Raw genomic sequence first — 16,393 nt, 5'->3', positions numbered from 1 at the left:
GAACACGATGATGTGTTGAAATAGCAGGCAATGGGAAGCTCAGGGTCATTTTTGCAGACAGAGTGCAAGAGTTCTGTGAAGTAATCATCCAGTTTATGCTTCATTTCCCCAGTGTAGAGGAGACCAGATTGTGAGCAGCGAATACAGTAAATTAGATCGAGCGAAGTGCAGGTAAAGGGACATTTCAGCCAGAAAATGTGTTTGGACCCTTGGATACTGAAGAGGGAGGAAGTAAACAGACACTATTTGGGTTGTGGGTGTTGTTTTTGGGAGTGATCTAGGGCGACCTGGAGGGAACAGTCTTATGGAAGGCTGACAAGGAAGGGAAGGGGAATATGTATCTGATGGTGACATCTCGCTGGAGGTGGAGAAGATGGTGACTAATGATCCTTTGAATGTGGATGCTAGTGGGATGGTAAGTGAGGACCATGGGAACTCTATCAGTATTATGGGAGGGAAGAGAGGGAGTGAGAGTCGAAGTGCGGGTGTTGATTCAGACATGGCTGAGGACCCTGTCAACTAAGGTGCTGAGAAATTCTCGGTTGAGGAAGATGGTGGACATTTCGGAGGTTCCCTTGTTGAATTTGGCATCATTGGAATAAATGATATGGAGATGGAGGAATTGGGAAAATGGCAGAGTTTTTAAAGGAAGGAGGTAGTCAAGGTAACTGTGGGAGTCAGTAGGTTTGTAGTGGATCTGAAGGTTTTAATTCTAGTTGTTATGGGCCTTTAGCTTTCTGCCATCACCACCAGTTGTTGCAGTTTTGATAGGACTGGATCTTTCTGTGTCCAAAGCCTGATATTGTCAGCTGTGACTGCGAGTGTGTCCAGGAAATTGAATACCACTACAGACTTTTCCATTTGTGGTACCACCAGTGATGTATCTGCTAATGGGAGATGGCTCAATGTATCCACATGTGTTACTTGGACTCCAGGGTGATGGTGATCTAATTTGTAATTATATGCACTTAGTATTACAGTCCACTGCTGGATATGACCTCAACCTATGGCCGGCACTGCTTTGTCCTCTTTAAGCAGACCTAGTGGGGGTTCATGGCCCTGGAAAAATGTCTTAGGACTATGACAAAGTTCTCTAAGTGTTCTTTATTTGTCAACCCTGTTAATAAAACATCATCTAAATAAATGGCAGTCTGGGGTAGACCTTACAAAATGTTTTCCATCATTCGCTGAAAAATTGTACAGGCTGACAATAGCCCAAATGGCAGTCTTGTATATTGGTACAAACCTTTATAAGTTTTAATTGTAGCCTACTTCTGGGAATCTTCATTTAATGGCAATTGCGGTCTGCATGCTCATTTCCAGCTTCATGAATGACAGCCACCTTACTAGCATTGTGCATAAATCCTCTATGCGAGGGATTGGGTATTTATCTAGCTGTGAAAAGTGTTTTACCCTTTGTTTAAAATCCCCACAAAGGTTTCCCAACCCGTCAGCCTTTATGATCAGTATGCCTAGTGCTGTCTCATTTGGCAAACAGCACTGGTTTGAGGATTCCTTTGTTTTCCAGCCTCCTGATTTCTGCCTCTACTTTTGCCCATAAATGGCACTGGGTGAACCTTGCAGAATCATAGAATTGTTGCCTGGTCAACATGCAGGGTGGCCTTGGCTCCTTTGATAGTCCTTAGACATTCCTTGAAGACTTCTGGGTGCTTAATTAGGACTTCACTCAGGCAGCCGTTTTCTAATTGAAAAATGTTGAGCCAATCAAGGTGAATCTCTCTCAACCAATTTCCTCCCATCAAGCTTGGGCCTGGTCCTTTTATTGTTATCAGCTCGTAACTGAACCAACTGCTTTTCATATGAGACTGGAACCTAAATCATGCCCTTAATCTGTACAGGTTCCCCAGTATAGGTTCTTAGCCAAGCTAAAGTCTTGGCTCAAACATAAGGGTTGGAGTCCAAAGTGAATTTTGTTAAAAACTAGTGCCAGGAAAGAGGACCTTCCAATTGAGGACCTCAAGTGGATAATTATTGCCCCAAGCCTCTTCCTGGGTGTATTACCAGCAGCAACTAGCTCTCCCTTGGTGGCATTGCATACAATGCCAGCTGCCAGCTGGGAAGGCTCACTGATGCCTAGTTTAGTACCCATGAGACACCTAATGCAGCAGGTCTTGCTGAAAAGAAGTGACAAGGAGCTCCAACTGACCAGCAAGAGACCCACCACTTTATTCCATCAGAGTACAAGTAGATGACAAGAGTCTACTTTAAATTGAGGAATGAGGCTCCTTCTGGATTCAGGTAAATACCCTGCATTCCCAATTAAAATAGGATTAGGCCTCACCTGAAAGACAGCAGTGAAGCACTCTATCAGTTTTACTCAGGAATGCCAGCCAAGATTCTGGGCTCAGGGTCCTGCAGTGGGACTTAAATATGTTACTTCCTCTCTCAAATGCAAGAATGCTAATACTGAACCATCACTGCTGCTTTGTGTGTTCTCCTAATATGTGCTCAAGTCCTGCTTAACAGACTGTGTTTAATTTGTTGGATTCAATAAATTCAATGGATTCAATTCTCAGCTAAACAAGAGAGCTTTAATAAGCTGTGGTGCCATCACTGTTGGTGCACTCAATGTTCCTTGGACTCAACCGTTCCTTTCTATGCCATAATAATGTCCTGTACTTTTTCAGATGGATTCTGTATTCCGGAATGGGATGGCTTAACATGCTGGCCAAGCGGATTCCCAGGAGAGCTCACTGCTGTTCGGTGCCCGAATTATATTTATGATTTTAATCATAAAGGTACTGTGCTTTGTTCGTTCATTATTGCCAACTCTACACCTTTCAATGGCAAAAGGTTAATTGGTCCAGAGTGATTTCTTAAAATATCAGCATGGCGTTTCTTTTCCTTCAGGGTTCGCCTATCGCCAGTGCGATAATGATGGAATGTGGAAGTTTGTTGAAGATCTGAACCGAACGTGGACAAACTACACAGAATGCCTCACTTTTCTGCAGCCGGACAATAACGATAGACAAGTAAAAGTTGAAATCTTTCTTTGTTGACAGTCTCTAGGATGGGGGTTGGTTTGAGTGGGGGACTTTATCATGGGAGTCTGATCTCATCCCAAATACTTAGTAATGATCTTTTCAGATTCATTTATAGCTATATATTAGTAAAGATGAAATTCAAACTATTTTTTTACTGAACAGTAATGCTTTTTTAACTTTGGATGATACGTTGTATTTTTAAACAGGAGTTCTTTGAACGGGTATATGTAATGTATACCATTGGATATTCCGTGTCTCTCTGCTCATTGATCATAGCGATTGTAATTATAGGATATTTCAAGTAAGTGAAAAAGATTTGTGTTTCTTTTGTCCATTGCGATTTTAATAATGAGAAGAATAGAACTGGGTACTCTTTGTTTTACAATTTAGCTAGGACAGAACTGGGTGTGACAGAAACAAAAGTAAATGGATGGAAAATCAGGAATGGGCATGGAGGACAGCAGGAATGCTCCCTGTTACTAACAGAACTTGGTCAAAAGCCTGAGCTGTCTCCTGTGAACCTTAATCCGACAAACGTTGCTGAACTTAACCAAACGAAGTTGGCTACCAATCGTGGTCAGAGAGAAGTGGGGAAAGTATTGAAAATCCTGACACATGCTTGAATTATATGAAGCTTAGATTTGGCAGCAGTAAATTGAAAAATAAATGTACCTTATGTGTGGGAGGAAGAAATTATTAATCTAACTGTTGAGTGGATAATGTTGACACCAGGGAGAGCATTAAATCAACTAAAACAGAAAGGGCCCAGCCTGGGCTAACTTAGCTGAGCTCAGCAGGGCAGCTATTAGAGCACCATAATTATCATAGGGATGCTGGTTCAAATCACAACGTCTTCTGATTAATGTCCATATGCAGATGTCAGCTGAAGACGCCTCCTTGTGTTTAGAAGACAAGTTGGAGAAAATGATTATCTCTTCTTCTTTCCCTGAATCCCTTATATTTTGTTCACTATTTAGGAGCAAAGCAGAGGAAGATCAATGGCTCAGGATGTGATGTATTACCATTCTTCACAGTTCATACTGGAATGGTTACATCACACAACTTGGTCATATACATGCAGCTTTTAAATAACAACTCTACAAGTTAAATGAATAAGATATGTGGCATTTAAAACACTGTAAGAACTGACACTTATTGAAACTGATGCTGCATTAGGTTTCTGGAAGAACTAATTCACCAGCCACACATTCTACATTACAAACACAGACTATCTGCAAGTCAAAGCAAAGCTAACTATTGGGACATCCTTCTGTCCTATGGAATCGTCCTCTACAAGTATACTGCTTACATCTATCTAATAAATGAAGAAGATGTAATCTATATCGTGCACCGAATGTTGAATTTGTCAGTATATTGCTCACATTCGTAAGACATATGCTTAAGAACAGTGTTAAAATAAGAGATTCAGTACTACTAACATTGATATGGGCTTTGCAGTGACTTAGAGAAAGGACTGGGAGTTTATTTGAAATGTTTCAACTTGTTTTGCAATATTGTATTGTGCAATGTTTCTGACTGTCAGGCAGTTAGCATGGAAGTCAGTCCCAAGGGCTAGTTTGGGTTAATATGTGACAATATAGGGCAATCAATCAATTGGAAACAAGTGTTTCAACTTATTTTCAGTTGTTGTGGTACTTACCCATCCCATTAAATAGTCTTCCTGGTTACTTTATCTACTCAGGCCAGCCTTTGCTCTCTCCAGCACACCTGTGTTTTTACATGTAACCTTCATTCTATTCCACATTCTGCTAGGGCCGCATTCCATTTCCTTCATGTTGTAGAGCTCTTAACCCTCCCAACTGGTCTTCAAGATACTAACAATAAGACTATCCAGCATACCTTACAAAGCCAGACTGCATCTCTTGTAGTGTCTGAAATGTGGAAGTGCAAATAAGAAGTTTGGTACTGGATTTGATATGGGACCTAAACTCATCTTAGAGTTACGGAAGTTGCATCTCACTGGGTTCCATGGTAATGAACAGCTAGAGACGGAAACTGTCAAACTCTTAAAAACAGCTGTCTTAAACTTGAATGTTATGTAAGACAGTACAATGCACAAAACACTCGGGTACTTCTCTCAGATATTGTGAAGCTGAAGAGGCTATAATTATGAAGAAAGATGTGAGCAATTGGAGAAATTTCCTGTACATTCAAGGAGATGATGAAACATTCAAGCATGTGTCGGGATTTTCAAGAGTTTCCCCACTTCTCTATCTCTGACCACTATTGGTAGCCAACTTCCTTTGGCTAAGTTCAGCAATGTTTGTTGGATTGAGGTTTGCAGGAGACAGCTCACTGCCTGCTAGTAAAAGGGAGTGTTCCTGCTATCCTCCGTGCTCTTTTTTTTTTCAGCACAGTGAAGGTTTATAATAGGGAAAATGTGCAGATTGTTTCAGTTGATCTGTGAAATGTTAAGAACAAGAAAAGGTTGAAGAATTAGGAGATGGTTGAAGAAAACTCTATTGTTAAAGCAGCATCCACAAAATTACAACAAAAATAGCTTAAATATATATAGAATCATTAACATTCCACACCCCTTCAGAGCAGGGTGAGAAACAACATTCAACATTAATCACCTAGAGATAGTTGACTCATCATTGAAAGCTTGTCCAAAGAGAGAGGTTTTAAAGAGCATCCTGAAAAAGGGAACAGGGATGTAAATGTTTAAGGAGGGAATTCTGAAATTCGGGACCTAGGCATCTAAAGGTTACCAAGAATGGAACAATTAAATTCAGAGTCGTGTGAGCAAGTATTGAAAGAGTGCAGTGATCTTCTTGCAGAAGCAAGCAACAGAGATAGGGAGGGAGCAAACCATAGAGAATTTTTAAAACAAGAATCAGAATTTAAAACTTGGAATTTTGTCAGAGTGGGATAAAATGTGGGCTAATGAATGCAGGTTGGCTGAGTGAAAGCAATTTGGGATATGGGCAGCAAATATACGAAAGACAAACAGAATTTGACTGTTTGGATCTTTCAATTTGATCCATCATTCAATGAGATCATGGCTGATTTGACATTTTTTGAATTCCACATTCCCATCTTTCCATACCTGAGAACACTGGATTTCCCTGCCTAACAAAAATCCCTTTACCTCTATCTTAATATTTAATGACTCTGCCTTCTGAAGCAGAGAGCTCCAAAGTATCACAACCATTTGAGAGGAAAATCTTCGCCCCCCCCCCCGCCCCCACACCAATTTCTATCCTAAATGGATGACTCAACTTTTAAAGAGTGCCTCCTAGTTCTGCACTGACCCAGAAGAGGAAATGTCCTTCCCACGTTGACCTTGTCAAAATAATTCAAGATTTTGTACATTTCAATTAAATCACCTCTTACTCAGATTCTATGGAAATAGCCAAGTCTGTCCAACCTTTCCTGATAAGACAACCCACTCATTCCAGGTATCAATCAAGTAAACATCTTCTAAACTGCATCCGATGCATTTACATCCTTCCTTAAATGAGGAGACCAATTGCAAAAGGTATTCAAAATGTGGTTTCTCGAATGCCCTGTATAACTAAGTATAACCTCCTTAATTTTTTTGCTCAATTTCCCTTGTAATAAAGAATAGCATTCCATTGGCCTTGTTGATTTCATGTTGTACCATACTAATGTTTGGTGACTCATACTCCAGAACAGTTAAATCCCTTTGTACCTTGAAATTCTGCACTTAGTCCCTGTTTATGTAATATTCTAGTTTTCATTTTTACCTGCCAAAGTAAACAATTTCACATTTTACCACATTATATTCCACATGCCAGATTTTTGTCGACTCTCTCAACCAAGCCATAACCATCAGTAGGTTCCTTTTTTCTTCACAACACATTTTCTGATCTGTTGGCTACCCTCCTCTATGTCATTGTGAATTGTAAAAACTTGTGTACCCAGTACAGATCCCTGTGGGACTCCATTATCTGCCAATCAAAGACCCATTTATTCATGATCTCTTTTTTTACTGCCAGCCAGCCAATCTTTCAACCATCTGAAATATTACCCCAACTCTATGAACTTTGAGTTTATGCAATAGCCTTTTTATTGGCATCTTATCAAATTCTTTCTGGAGATCCAAGTACAAAATATCTCCAAGCTCTCTTATATTCACAGCACATGTTATTCCTTCAACAAACTCCAATGAATTGAGTATACATGATTTCCCTTCAGGAGAAAGTGAGGACTGCAGATGTTGGAGATCAGAGTCAAGAGTATGTTACTGGAAAAGCACAGTAGGTCAGGCAGCATCCAAGCAGCAGGAGAATCGACATTTTGGGCACGAGTCCTTCATCAGGAATGATTTCCCTTCAGCAAAGCCATCCTGACTACTTTGGGTTTTTTCTCAGCACACAGTTATAATCTCTTCTATGATTAATTCTAACACCGTTCCCAAGATGGATATCAGGCTAATTGCCTATAATTTCCCATTTTCTGTTTCCCTCCCTTCATGAATAAAGAGGTCATATTCACTTCTTTTCAGTCTGAAGGAACTTTGCCTGAATCAATGGAATTTTGGAAAATTAACACATTCTGTCACATTAGCAATTTCTTAAAGGACCTATGGTTAAAATCTATCTAGACTTGGAGACATGTCAGCCTTCACCTCCATTAGTTTGTTTCGTACTATTTCTTTTGTGATTATAATTTTGGCAAATTCCTCTTTGCCTTCAAACGTTTATCTTCTACAGTGAAGGCAGAACCAAGTCAAATAAATTATGTTCTCTGTTTGGTTCCAAAACCTGCTTCTCTAAGAAACCAGCTCAAAAGTCTTCTATGAGCTCCTCATCTAAGCTACAACAGCTAATCTGATTTTTTCCATTCTATTTATAGTTAAACCACAACTGTTGCCATTCCTTTATCATAATCACCCAATATTTCTTCCTGTCTACTTTTCTCCTACATTGTGTTACAGGTAGGAGGCCTGTAGACCACACTAACTTGTGATTTCTTTCCTTCACTGTCCTTCATCTCCACCCAAACCAATGCTGCACCTTGATCTCTCGAATATTGTACAAATGCTATCCTTGAGTGCTCCTCTCTACCTTTTTTCATTCTTCAATATTCAATATTCAGGCGAAAGTGAGGATTGCAGATGCTAGAGATCAGAGTCAAAAAGTGTGGTGTTGGAAAAGCACAGCAGGTCAGGCAGCATCCAAGGAGCAGGATAATCGACATTTTGTTTTCCTGCTCCTTGGATACTGCCTGATCACCTGTGCTTTTCCAGCACCACATGTTTTGACCCTCAATATTCAGGACCCAATCATTTTCATTCCGCAGAGATATCTTCGCAATAGCTATTAGATTGTATTTATTTACTTCAGTGTTTGTTAACCTTGTTATCAGTGATGCACTCATTCAGATACAGACACTTTTTGTCTTTTTCTAGATTTTTGTAACATCTAGTCTTAGTTGATGTTTTCACAGGGTTTCTTTTTCTGTCCTCCCCTCCTCACCATCTTCTGACCTTCGTTTCCCATGATCTTCATTTCCTCCTTTACCCTGGCTCTATTCTTTGATATATCACATATTTCCACATTTGATTCCTTGCTCCCACTATTTAGTTGTGCATCAGCTAAAATTTAATTAGCGTGGTAATGGGAAGATACACAGGAAAGCATTGGAATAGTTATGTCTAAAGATAAGAAATTAATAGAAAAATGTTTCAGCCGCAGATGAGCTGAGGCAGGGGTATAGCTGGATAATGCTTCAAAAGGGGAAATAGGTGTCTTGGTCGTGTAGCCACTATGTCACAGGGTATCTGTCTCAATGTCAAACACAACACCATGTTTGTGAACAATCTAGTTGCAGTTTGTTGCTGGGAGACAGATGGAGTCAGTAGCTAGGGAGCAGAGTTTGTGGTAGGAATCAAAGAGAGTGGCTTCAGTTTGCCGAATATTTAGTTTGAGGGAATTTCTGCTCATCCAGTACTCCATATTGAACTCCCAGTCTGACAGATCAGAGTCAATAGAGGGTCTAACTGAGATGGTGGTAAGCTAGAGCTGAGTGTTGTCAGCATAAAAGTGGAACCTGTCCTGGGTTTAGGGATGATGTTATCGTGAGGTAGCATGTAGCTGGGAAATAGAAGGGGCCAAGAATAAAACTGTGGGGAACACAAAAGGTCATGGTGCTGGATCAGGAACAGGAACCATTGCAGGTGATTCTCTAGTTGAGAAGGATAGAACCAGCAAAGGCAGATCAGTTCAGATGATGAAGAATGAAAGACATGATTGGAGGCTGGTGCCAAAGGCTGCAAACAATTTGAGAAAGTTGAAGAAAAACAGTTTACTCTTGTGACATTCACATATCTTCTGTAACTTTAATAAAACTCTAATCAACAATGCGACAGGGGTAACCCAATCAGAGGGATTCAATCATAGAGTTAATGGTCAGAAATAACTCAAATTTTGAAAACAGCACATTCAAGAGGAATGGGAGGTTTTCGCCAAGAAACGAGCAGGAGAGTGGAAACAGACTAGGAAACTCATAGTGAGAAACTAGTGTGAAGAATTAGAACTGTGATTTTTTTTTTCTTCTGTGCTTCTCATGAGCTGATGATTGGTAGTGGGGGTATGGAGGTGTGTGAAATCAGTGAAAAGCAATAAAGGCCACCTTCTCCAAAGAAATCACATAATTTCTCTATGCACATCAATCCACCATTTCAGACAGACACTAATGAGAAGTGAAGCTTCCTCTCCGAAGGTAGGGTAATAGTGGGCTAGATTTTCTGTCTCTGAATGATGGAGGGAAAGTTAGGAAAATTTGGTGAGAGTGAAAAACAGCTTCTCAACATCAGGAAAAGAAAACTCAGTTTTCCACATGAATGTTTTAACCACTAAATAAAAAGTCCACGAATGAGCACTGAGGAGACCATTTACGTGTATTAGCATATTATTACCTAATCTCACTTCATTTATATGCCAGTTGCTATTTTCCCAGGTAGTGGAGAGAAGCTAAACAGAGCAAATTTGGAGCAGTTGCTTGGCAGCAACAGCACGCAAGTATCCTCTGTGGGCATTCATCATAGCCAGCATACCTCAACATCTCAGAGAATGCCCTATGGACAGAGACCACGCTCCATCTCTAGAGGCTGGCAGCAACAAAGCACCAGCATCACCATCTCAGGCATTTCTTAGACTCAGTTATACAGTTCGGCACTTCAGTCCTACATTTCGGAACTCGCTGACATCTTGCGGTGTAACGCTGCTTTGCATGCTGGGTCAAGAACACTACAAAGTCCCAGCATTAGTGAACACAACAATGACACTGTCAAAGTGGGGTGTATACCTAATTAGGATGCAGCGTGAAATTGAGTGAGAAAAACCACAAGGGGTCATGGACGGAGATCCACGAACTGTCTCTGAAATGACCATTTAGCCAAATTTCGGGGCAGTTCAAACCATTGTTACAATCCTTCAATTTTTGACTGAAGCCTTATTTAATTTCTGCAATAGCCCTGTCTTTTGACTATTCATATGTACAGGGACCGGCTGCTGCCTCCCCACTATAATAAGCACAGTAACAATATAAGGTATGGCAGGTATTAAACCCACAACTCATATCGCTCATTATGTGGTTATAGGGTATGACCATTTTTGTACAATTCTATTAAATGCAAAAGTTGGGACATGCTTGTGAACTTTATTGTCGCAACCTGTAAAGTAATGTTAAATTGTTATGTTAAGTAACGTTAAAGGATGGTCCAGGGATATGATGGTGATATTAGGAAAACCCAGTAGCATTCAAGACCAAATCAGACTTAAAGGGTTGAGTCCTCCCAACTACTGAAAGCTGTACGCAATGCCAGAACAATACGGCGAGATCAACAGAAATTAGATTCTTGCTGTCGAGAAAAGATGTCCAGTTCTTCTATCAAGTTGTTATGCTCATTGGGACAGTCTTCATTGGAATCAGGCACTGGAGCTGTGATAGTCTCTGTGGCTGCTGCACTAAGAGCCATGATATGAATGGATGAGAGACACAAAGCATCCGCAAGTCCAGGGCCAGTATCTGACGTGGAGTTGTCCCCTACTGCAGAGCTTCCAGTCCTTGGTGCCATCATGATGCAGTAAGGATGTATGAAAGCCGCAGTCACTCATCTTCGTTCAAATGCCACTAACATCCTTTAGGAAAGGAGACTGCCATCCTTACCTGGTCTGGTCTGGTCTACATGTGACTCTACACCCACATTAATCGCCCTTTGAGCAATTAGGGATGGGCAACACATGCTACCTATCCAGTGATGCCCTCAGCCCTTGAATAAATAAAGAAAAAAATAAGTGATAAAGGTGAAGTATTATGATATTCTCCCCAGCAGTGGAGGTCAGAATGCCTTTTCAGGTTGTCCAATGTTTCTGCAAAGCAATATCTTCTTCCACTTGGGTCACTGAGGGTCAGAGGTTGATGCATCAACACAAACATTCCATGCAGGTCATGCCTGAAGCTTTGTACCAGTGCTAGCCAGACAGGATGTAACTCGATCTTCAGAATCCCTGCTCCAAATAACTAGAGGCCACACCAAACATATTGGATGGGGACAATGAGGATCCGTGAGATCTGCATCATTGTGACAAGTAAGGTGAAGAGAGAAACAAAGTTAACATTTTGAGTCCACTGTAACTATTCTTCAGATCTGAGAGAGGTTGGGAAATGGGTAACCTTGGCAAAAAGTGAGGACTGCAGATGCTGGAGATCAGAGGCAAGACTAGAGTGGTGTTGGAAAAGCACAGCAGGTCAGGCAGCATCTGAGGAGCAGGAAAATCGACATTTCGGGCAGAGTCCTTCATCAGGAATGAGGCTGGGAGCCTCCATGGTAGAGAGATAACTGGGAGTGGGTTGGGGCTGGGGATAAGGTAGCTAAGAGTGCAATAGATGGATAGAGGTGGGGATAAAGGTGATAGGTCGGAGACGAGGGTGGAGCGGATAGGTGGGAAGGAAGATTGGCAGGTAGGACAGGTCGTGAGGATGGTGCTTCCTCATGCTCCCAATTCTTCCTCACTCTCGCATGACATCTTCTCATATAGTTGCAGAAGGTGTAACACTTGCCCTGAAACCTCCACCCTCCTCACTGTGCAAGGCCCCAACATACCTTCCTGGTGAATCGTGTTATAACTTGTACTTTCAATCTGCTTTACTGTTTTTTGCTCCTTACAGAGCAGTCTCCTTTACATTGGTGAGACTAAGTATGAGTTAGCTGACTGGTTTGCAGAATGCCTCCAATGTGTCTATAGTAAAGACCTTGATTGCTTGGTTGTTTGTCAACTCATTAAATCGCCTTGCTCTCACGCTAACATTTCTGTGCTGGGTCTATTGCAATGTTCTAATGGAGCACAATGCAAGCTCAATTGCAACACCTCACTTTGTGATTAGGCAATTCACAGCCTCATGGTCTCAATATTGAATTCCACAACTGGAGAGTCTGACTGCATGTTGTCTGTTCTCCATATTTGTTACATTGTTCCCCACCTAACCCTCCTCACAGCTTTGTCTTGTTTGTAGCTTGCTTAGCGAGGACCTATTCCCTATCTTTCGCACCTTAATTTATATCCATTTCACATCACTTTTTCTCTTTCACCACGATTAAAAACCCTTTGTCATTTGCACATGGCCACCACACCATCTAAAAGACATTTGGATGGGTATATGAATAGGAAGGGTTTGGAGGAATATGGGCAGGGTGCTGGCAGGTGGGACTAGATTGGGTTGGGATAATTGGTCGGCGTGGATGGGTTGGACCGAAGTGTCTGTTTCCATGCTGTACATCTCTATGACACTATGTTCCCCTCAATCCTCCTCCACCTCTTTCAAAAGTATTTTAAAAATTGTTCGATCCCTTACAATTCTGAAGTCAAATCTGTCTCAAAGTGTTAACTCTGTTTCTCTCTCCAAAGATGCTGCCTGAACTGCTGAATTTCTCCAGCATTTTCTGTGTTTTCAGCATCTGCAGTAGTTTGCTTTTAAAAGAAAATTGAGGGGTTCTTCAGAACAAACAGCATCTTACAACACAACAGAGTTGGCCAAAGTAATACAGGCAGGACTTCTTTGTGAATGTTCTTCAATGGAACTAAGCTGCATGAAGCTGTCTTCCATTAACTGCATAAATCTTGATGTTGAGGTCAGTATTTCCCGTATAATGCTAACTGCAAGGGCAGCTTAACACTTTGATTTTTCGATGCTGTTCACGTTATTTAATGAAAGTTAAGATTACATACAGACGGAAGCCTTTGCAACATTGGATGCTCCCTCATTCAATCCTAACAAAGTTTCACGTTAGACTGGGCGTTATGAAAATTGTAGCTATCATCCAGGCAGGGTTGGAACATCACAAGGTGCTAAGCCTGGCCAGCCTCTGTACATTCCTTCCTGTAGTTGCAGCTAAAGTGGCAATCATTCACAAAGCTGATGATTTAAAGTAAATATATGTTTACAAACATGATAATGTCACCCATGCCACCTCATAAGGTTCTTTTCTTCCTTTCCCTCATACCCAGTTCAGTGCAAACCTAGGTCCACAGATGGGGTGGAGGGAGGCCTCCATGTAGTGGAGCCTGTTAGAGTTTAGTTGGAAAACCCTGGGTCATTTGAGGCTAGACGATCCAGAGGCAGGTTCACCTTCCTCAGCTTGAACTCTCACAGGGTTGAGGGTGGCAGGCTGGGTGAAGGTGGAAGGTCCTTGTGGATGCTTTGTGTTTCTCATCCATTCATGTCATAGCTTTTAGAGACCACAGAGACCATCACAGCAAAAATCTAATTTCTGTTGATCTCACCATATTTTTGGAGTGGTCTGACTTTTGAGGAGGTTGTTTCTCCATGGGTGGGGTGTATGTGGCACCATCCAATCTCCTTGTGAGGAAGCAGTACCTGGTGTGAAATCATGGTTTCCTCTTGCCCCTGTTACTGTGCCATTAGTCTGAGTACCAATGGTTACAGCAACTGCGTGCAGGTATGAACATCAAATGGTACAAATAGCAAACGTGCCTGCTGCTCCTGTGTCAGCCTTTGCATTTAGAATGGTGTTCCTGATGACCAATACCATTGAGTGCTCTCCTGTCCGAGACTGAGGCATCTCTCCTTTGACTGGCTGTGGAGACAGAGCAGTGAAGCGCTCACCAAAAGGTGCACCCAACTGTACTCTCATTAAAGTACCCAACGAGGTGTCAGTTGCTCTCGGAGCTGGTGGAAGGTGCAGGAGGCAGCCTTGATGGTTCTTCCTTTGAGACCTCTGTGGCCTCATCCTCAGAGGTGGAGAGGGTGGTGATGTTTCGTGAGGCCAGTATTTTAAGGGCAGAGACTGTGTGCAGGGAGCTGTGGGTGTGGGAGCAGAAGAGCGAATGAGCTGCGAAATATGTTTGGGCATGTTAAGAATGCATTCACTGTGATGTTAATGGGAGAGCAGCACAATGATTCTTACTTGGTTACCAGGACATGGAGGTTTTTATCGTCACAGGTCACTCTCCCTGATGCAAGGATTCCTACCTTGTAGGGGATGAGTGGATAGATGTTAGGCAGCCCGTCAGCAATCTTGGTTCTCTCTGTATTATTGTGGGCTGGAATGAGAGTACAGGAGGGTACAGGAGGGATTGAGTGAGATGAAAGTGGCTGGCACACAACTGTTGGTGCTGATGCAGGTTGAGGAAAGGTGGTGAGGCATCCTGAGAGAGTGAAAAGGCAGCACAGAAGGCATGCAGGGTTAGTGGTGTTGGGGGTTCGGCTGGGTGAGAGCAAGTGAGGAAAAATGCTGCATGCAATAGTGAGAGCGGTGGTGTATGAGCCTTGGTGGCAGAGTCAGAATGAGTGTGAGTTAGCAGAGAGAAGACGGTGGTGCTTACTCGTGTGGAGTGCTGAAAGTCTCTAACCCTCTTGCAGCATCACTGTATGGGCCAGGGACACCTGGATGGCAACTTCGGACCAAGCTGACAAGATTTGGTGCCTTGGTCTCCTCTGGTGGTGGTCCTGAGGAACGTGGAGGATTCTCCTCTACAACACCTAGCCCACCAAGGCCACCAGGTCCCGGTTGGTGAAGTAGGAGCTAACATCTCATTCGCAGCCATCTCCAGAGCAATTATTCACAGAAACCATGAAGGGCAGATCCAGATTGACAAGGGTGCACACCATGTTTGAAAAATGTCAATGGTACTGGGAACTTTAGCAGATCCTGCCAGTGCCTGGTACCTCTACCACTGGCAAATGCACGATTGCAGAGGCATAGAGGTGTAATTCACTACCTTAAGTACTCAGAAGGAACCAAAAGGTTAAGTTTCAAATAATTCTTTCTGACTGTTTTTCACATATTTGCAGCTATACTTACTGAAGCATTGAGCATTGGGGATTTGTGTCAGCAGTGTGTATTGTAGATTTGAGTTTGCACTGAAGTCAACTGCCATGTTCTAATTTGCATCAAGCATTTCCTGATTAACAATCACTTTTGTGCTTGCTTGCCAAGCAATGCCTCAATTTTAAATTTCACAGTTTCATATCTTTCCAGAGCCTCATTCTTCCCATCTTCAAAACTCCCATCACACTCCAAATCTCTGGGCACCTCCAATTCTGGCCTCCTCAACATCTCTGATTTTAATCATTGATGAAATCTGCTTGTCTGTTGGGGACTGCTTGAATTAGTGTCCCACTAACATTCCATTCTGAACAGTGTAATTCACCGTGTTCCCTAAGGAGCCATTTATCTAAACCCACGGAATAGTTTGGAAGAATTAAGTTCTCAACCTCAAGAAATAAAAGTCTGTTTCAACATCTCGGTTTTGAATGGCAAGATAAGAATCTCACTAGTGAATAGCAAAAGCCCATTTCCACATATTAGCATGCCATTAGTATCTAACCTCCTCAGACTGATATACAGTTTCCCAGTGTACTGCATGCCAGATATAAACTGGTTAGTAATAATTCACAACATGAAAATCAGAGCAAGTACCTGGTAGCTCCAGTTCCAACTGCTATGTGCCTCCATCTTGGCCAGCAGTCTACAATCTCAAGGCTTACTCCACGAAAATGCCTGCAATATGCACAGAATTGCAATTTAACAGGGAGCAGCCTCATCACATCATCAGGGCACAACTCCAACTCCTTAGAATATAGTTCACCATTTCAATGCTGTATTTTGGAGCACACCAACACCTTACCTTGTAAAGCTGCTGGCAAGACAGTACGCACATCCATCTCATGTATTGGACCAGTCTGCACCTTAGGAATCCTAACTTGATGTCTTGGTGTTCGCTTGTCTTGAGTCTATTTGGATGCTCACAGCATTTCCGCATTGCCTTTTTGCACTTTGCTGCCTCATTCAGAACCTACACGCTGACAGCAGCTCAGCTTTGCCTTGTTCCTTATGGCAGACTCAAAGCCAGGCAGTTTGCTATAATTGTCAG

The 16,393-nt window shown here is 42.1% G+C and overlaps 1 protein-coding gene across 1 annotated transcript in view; it reads left to right on the top strand.

Annotated features, from left to right (window-relative positions):
• pth2ra (parathyroid hormone 2 receptor a) overlaps nt 1-16,393 on the top strand; it is a 98,467-nt gene that overhangs the window by 35,200 nt on the left and 46,874 nt on the right. Inside the window, exons 3-5 of the mRNA XM_087988585.1 lie at nt 2,649-2,759; nt 2,872-2,993; nt 3,212-3,306. Of these exons, the coding sequence (XP_087844711.1) occupies nt 2,649-2,759; nt 2,872-2,993; nt 3,212-3,306 (328 nt within the window). The remainder of the gene's footprint in view (nt 1-2,648; nt 2,760-2,871; nt 2,994-3,211; nt 3,307-16,393) is intronic.

This window comes from Chiloscyllium plagiosum, unplaced genomic scaffold, assembly GCF_037043375.1.
Source record: "Chiloscyllium plagiosum isolate Xiang-an unplaced genomic scaffold, Cpla_swu_hap1 HiC_scaffold_7, whole genome shotgun sequence".
Classification (NCBI taxonomy): Eukaryota; Metazoa; Chordata; class Chondrichthyes; order Orectolobiformes; family Hemiscylliidae; genus Chiloscyllium; species Chiloscyllium plagiosum.
This window is presented reverse-complemented; position numbering and strand designations above follow the sequence as displayed.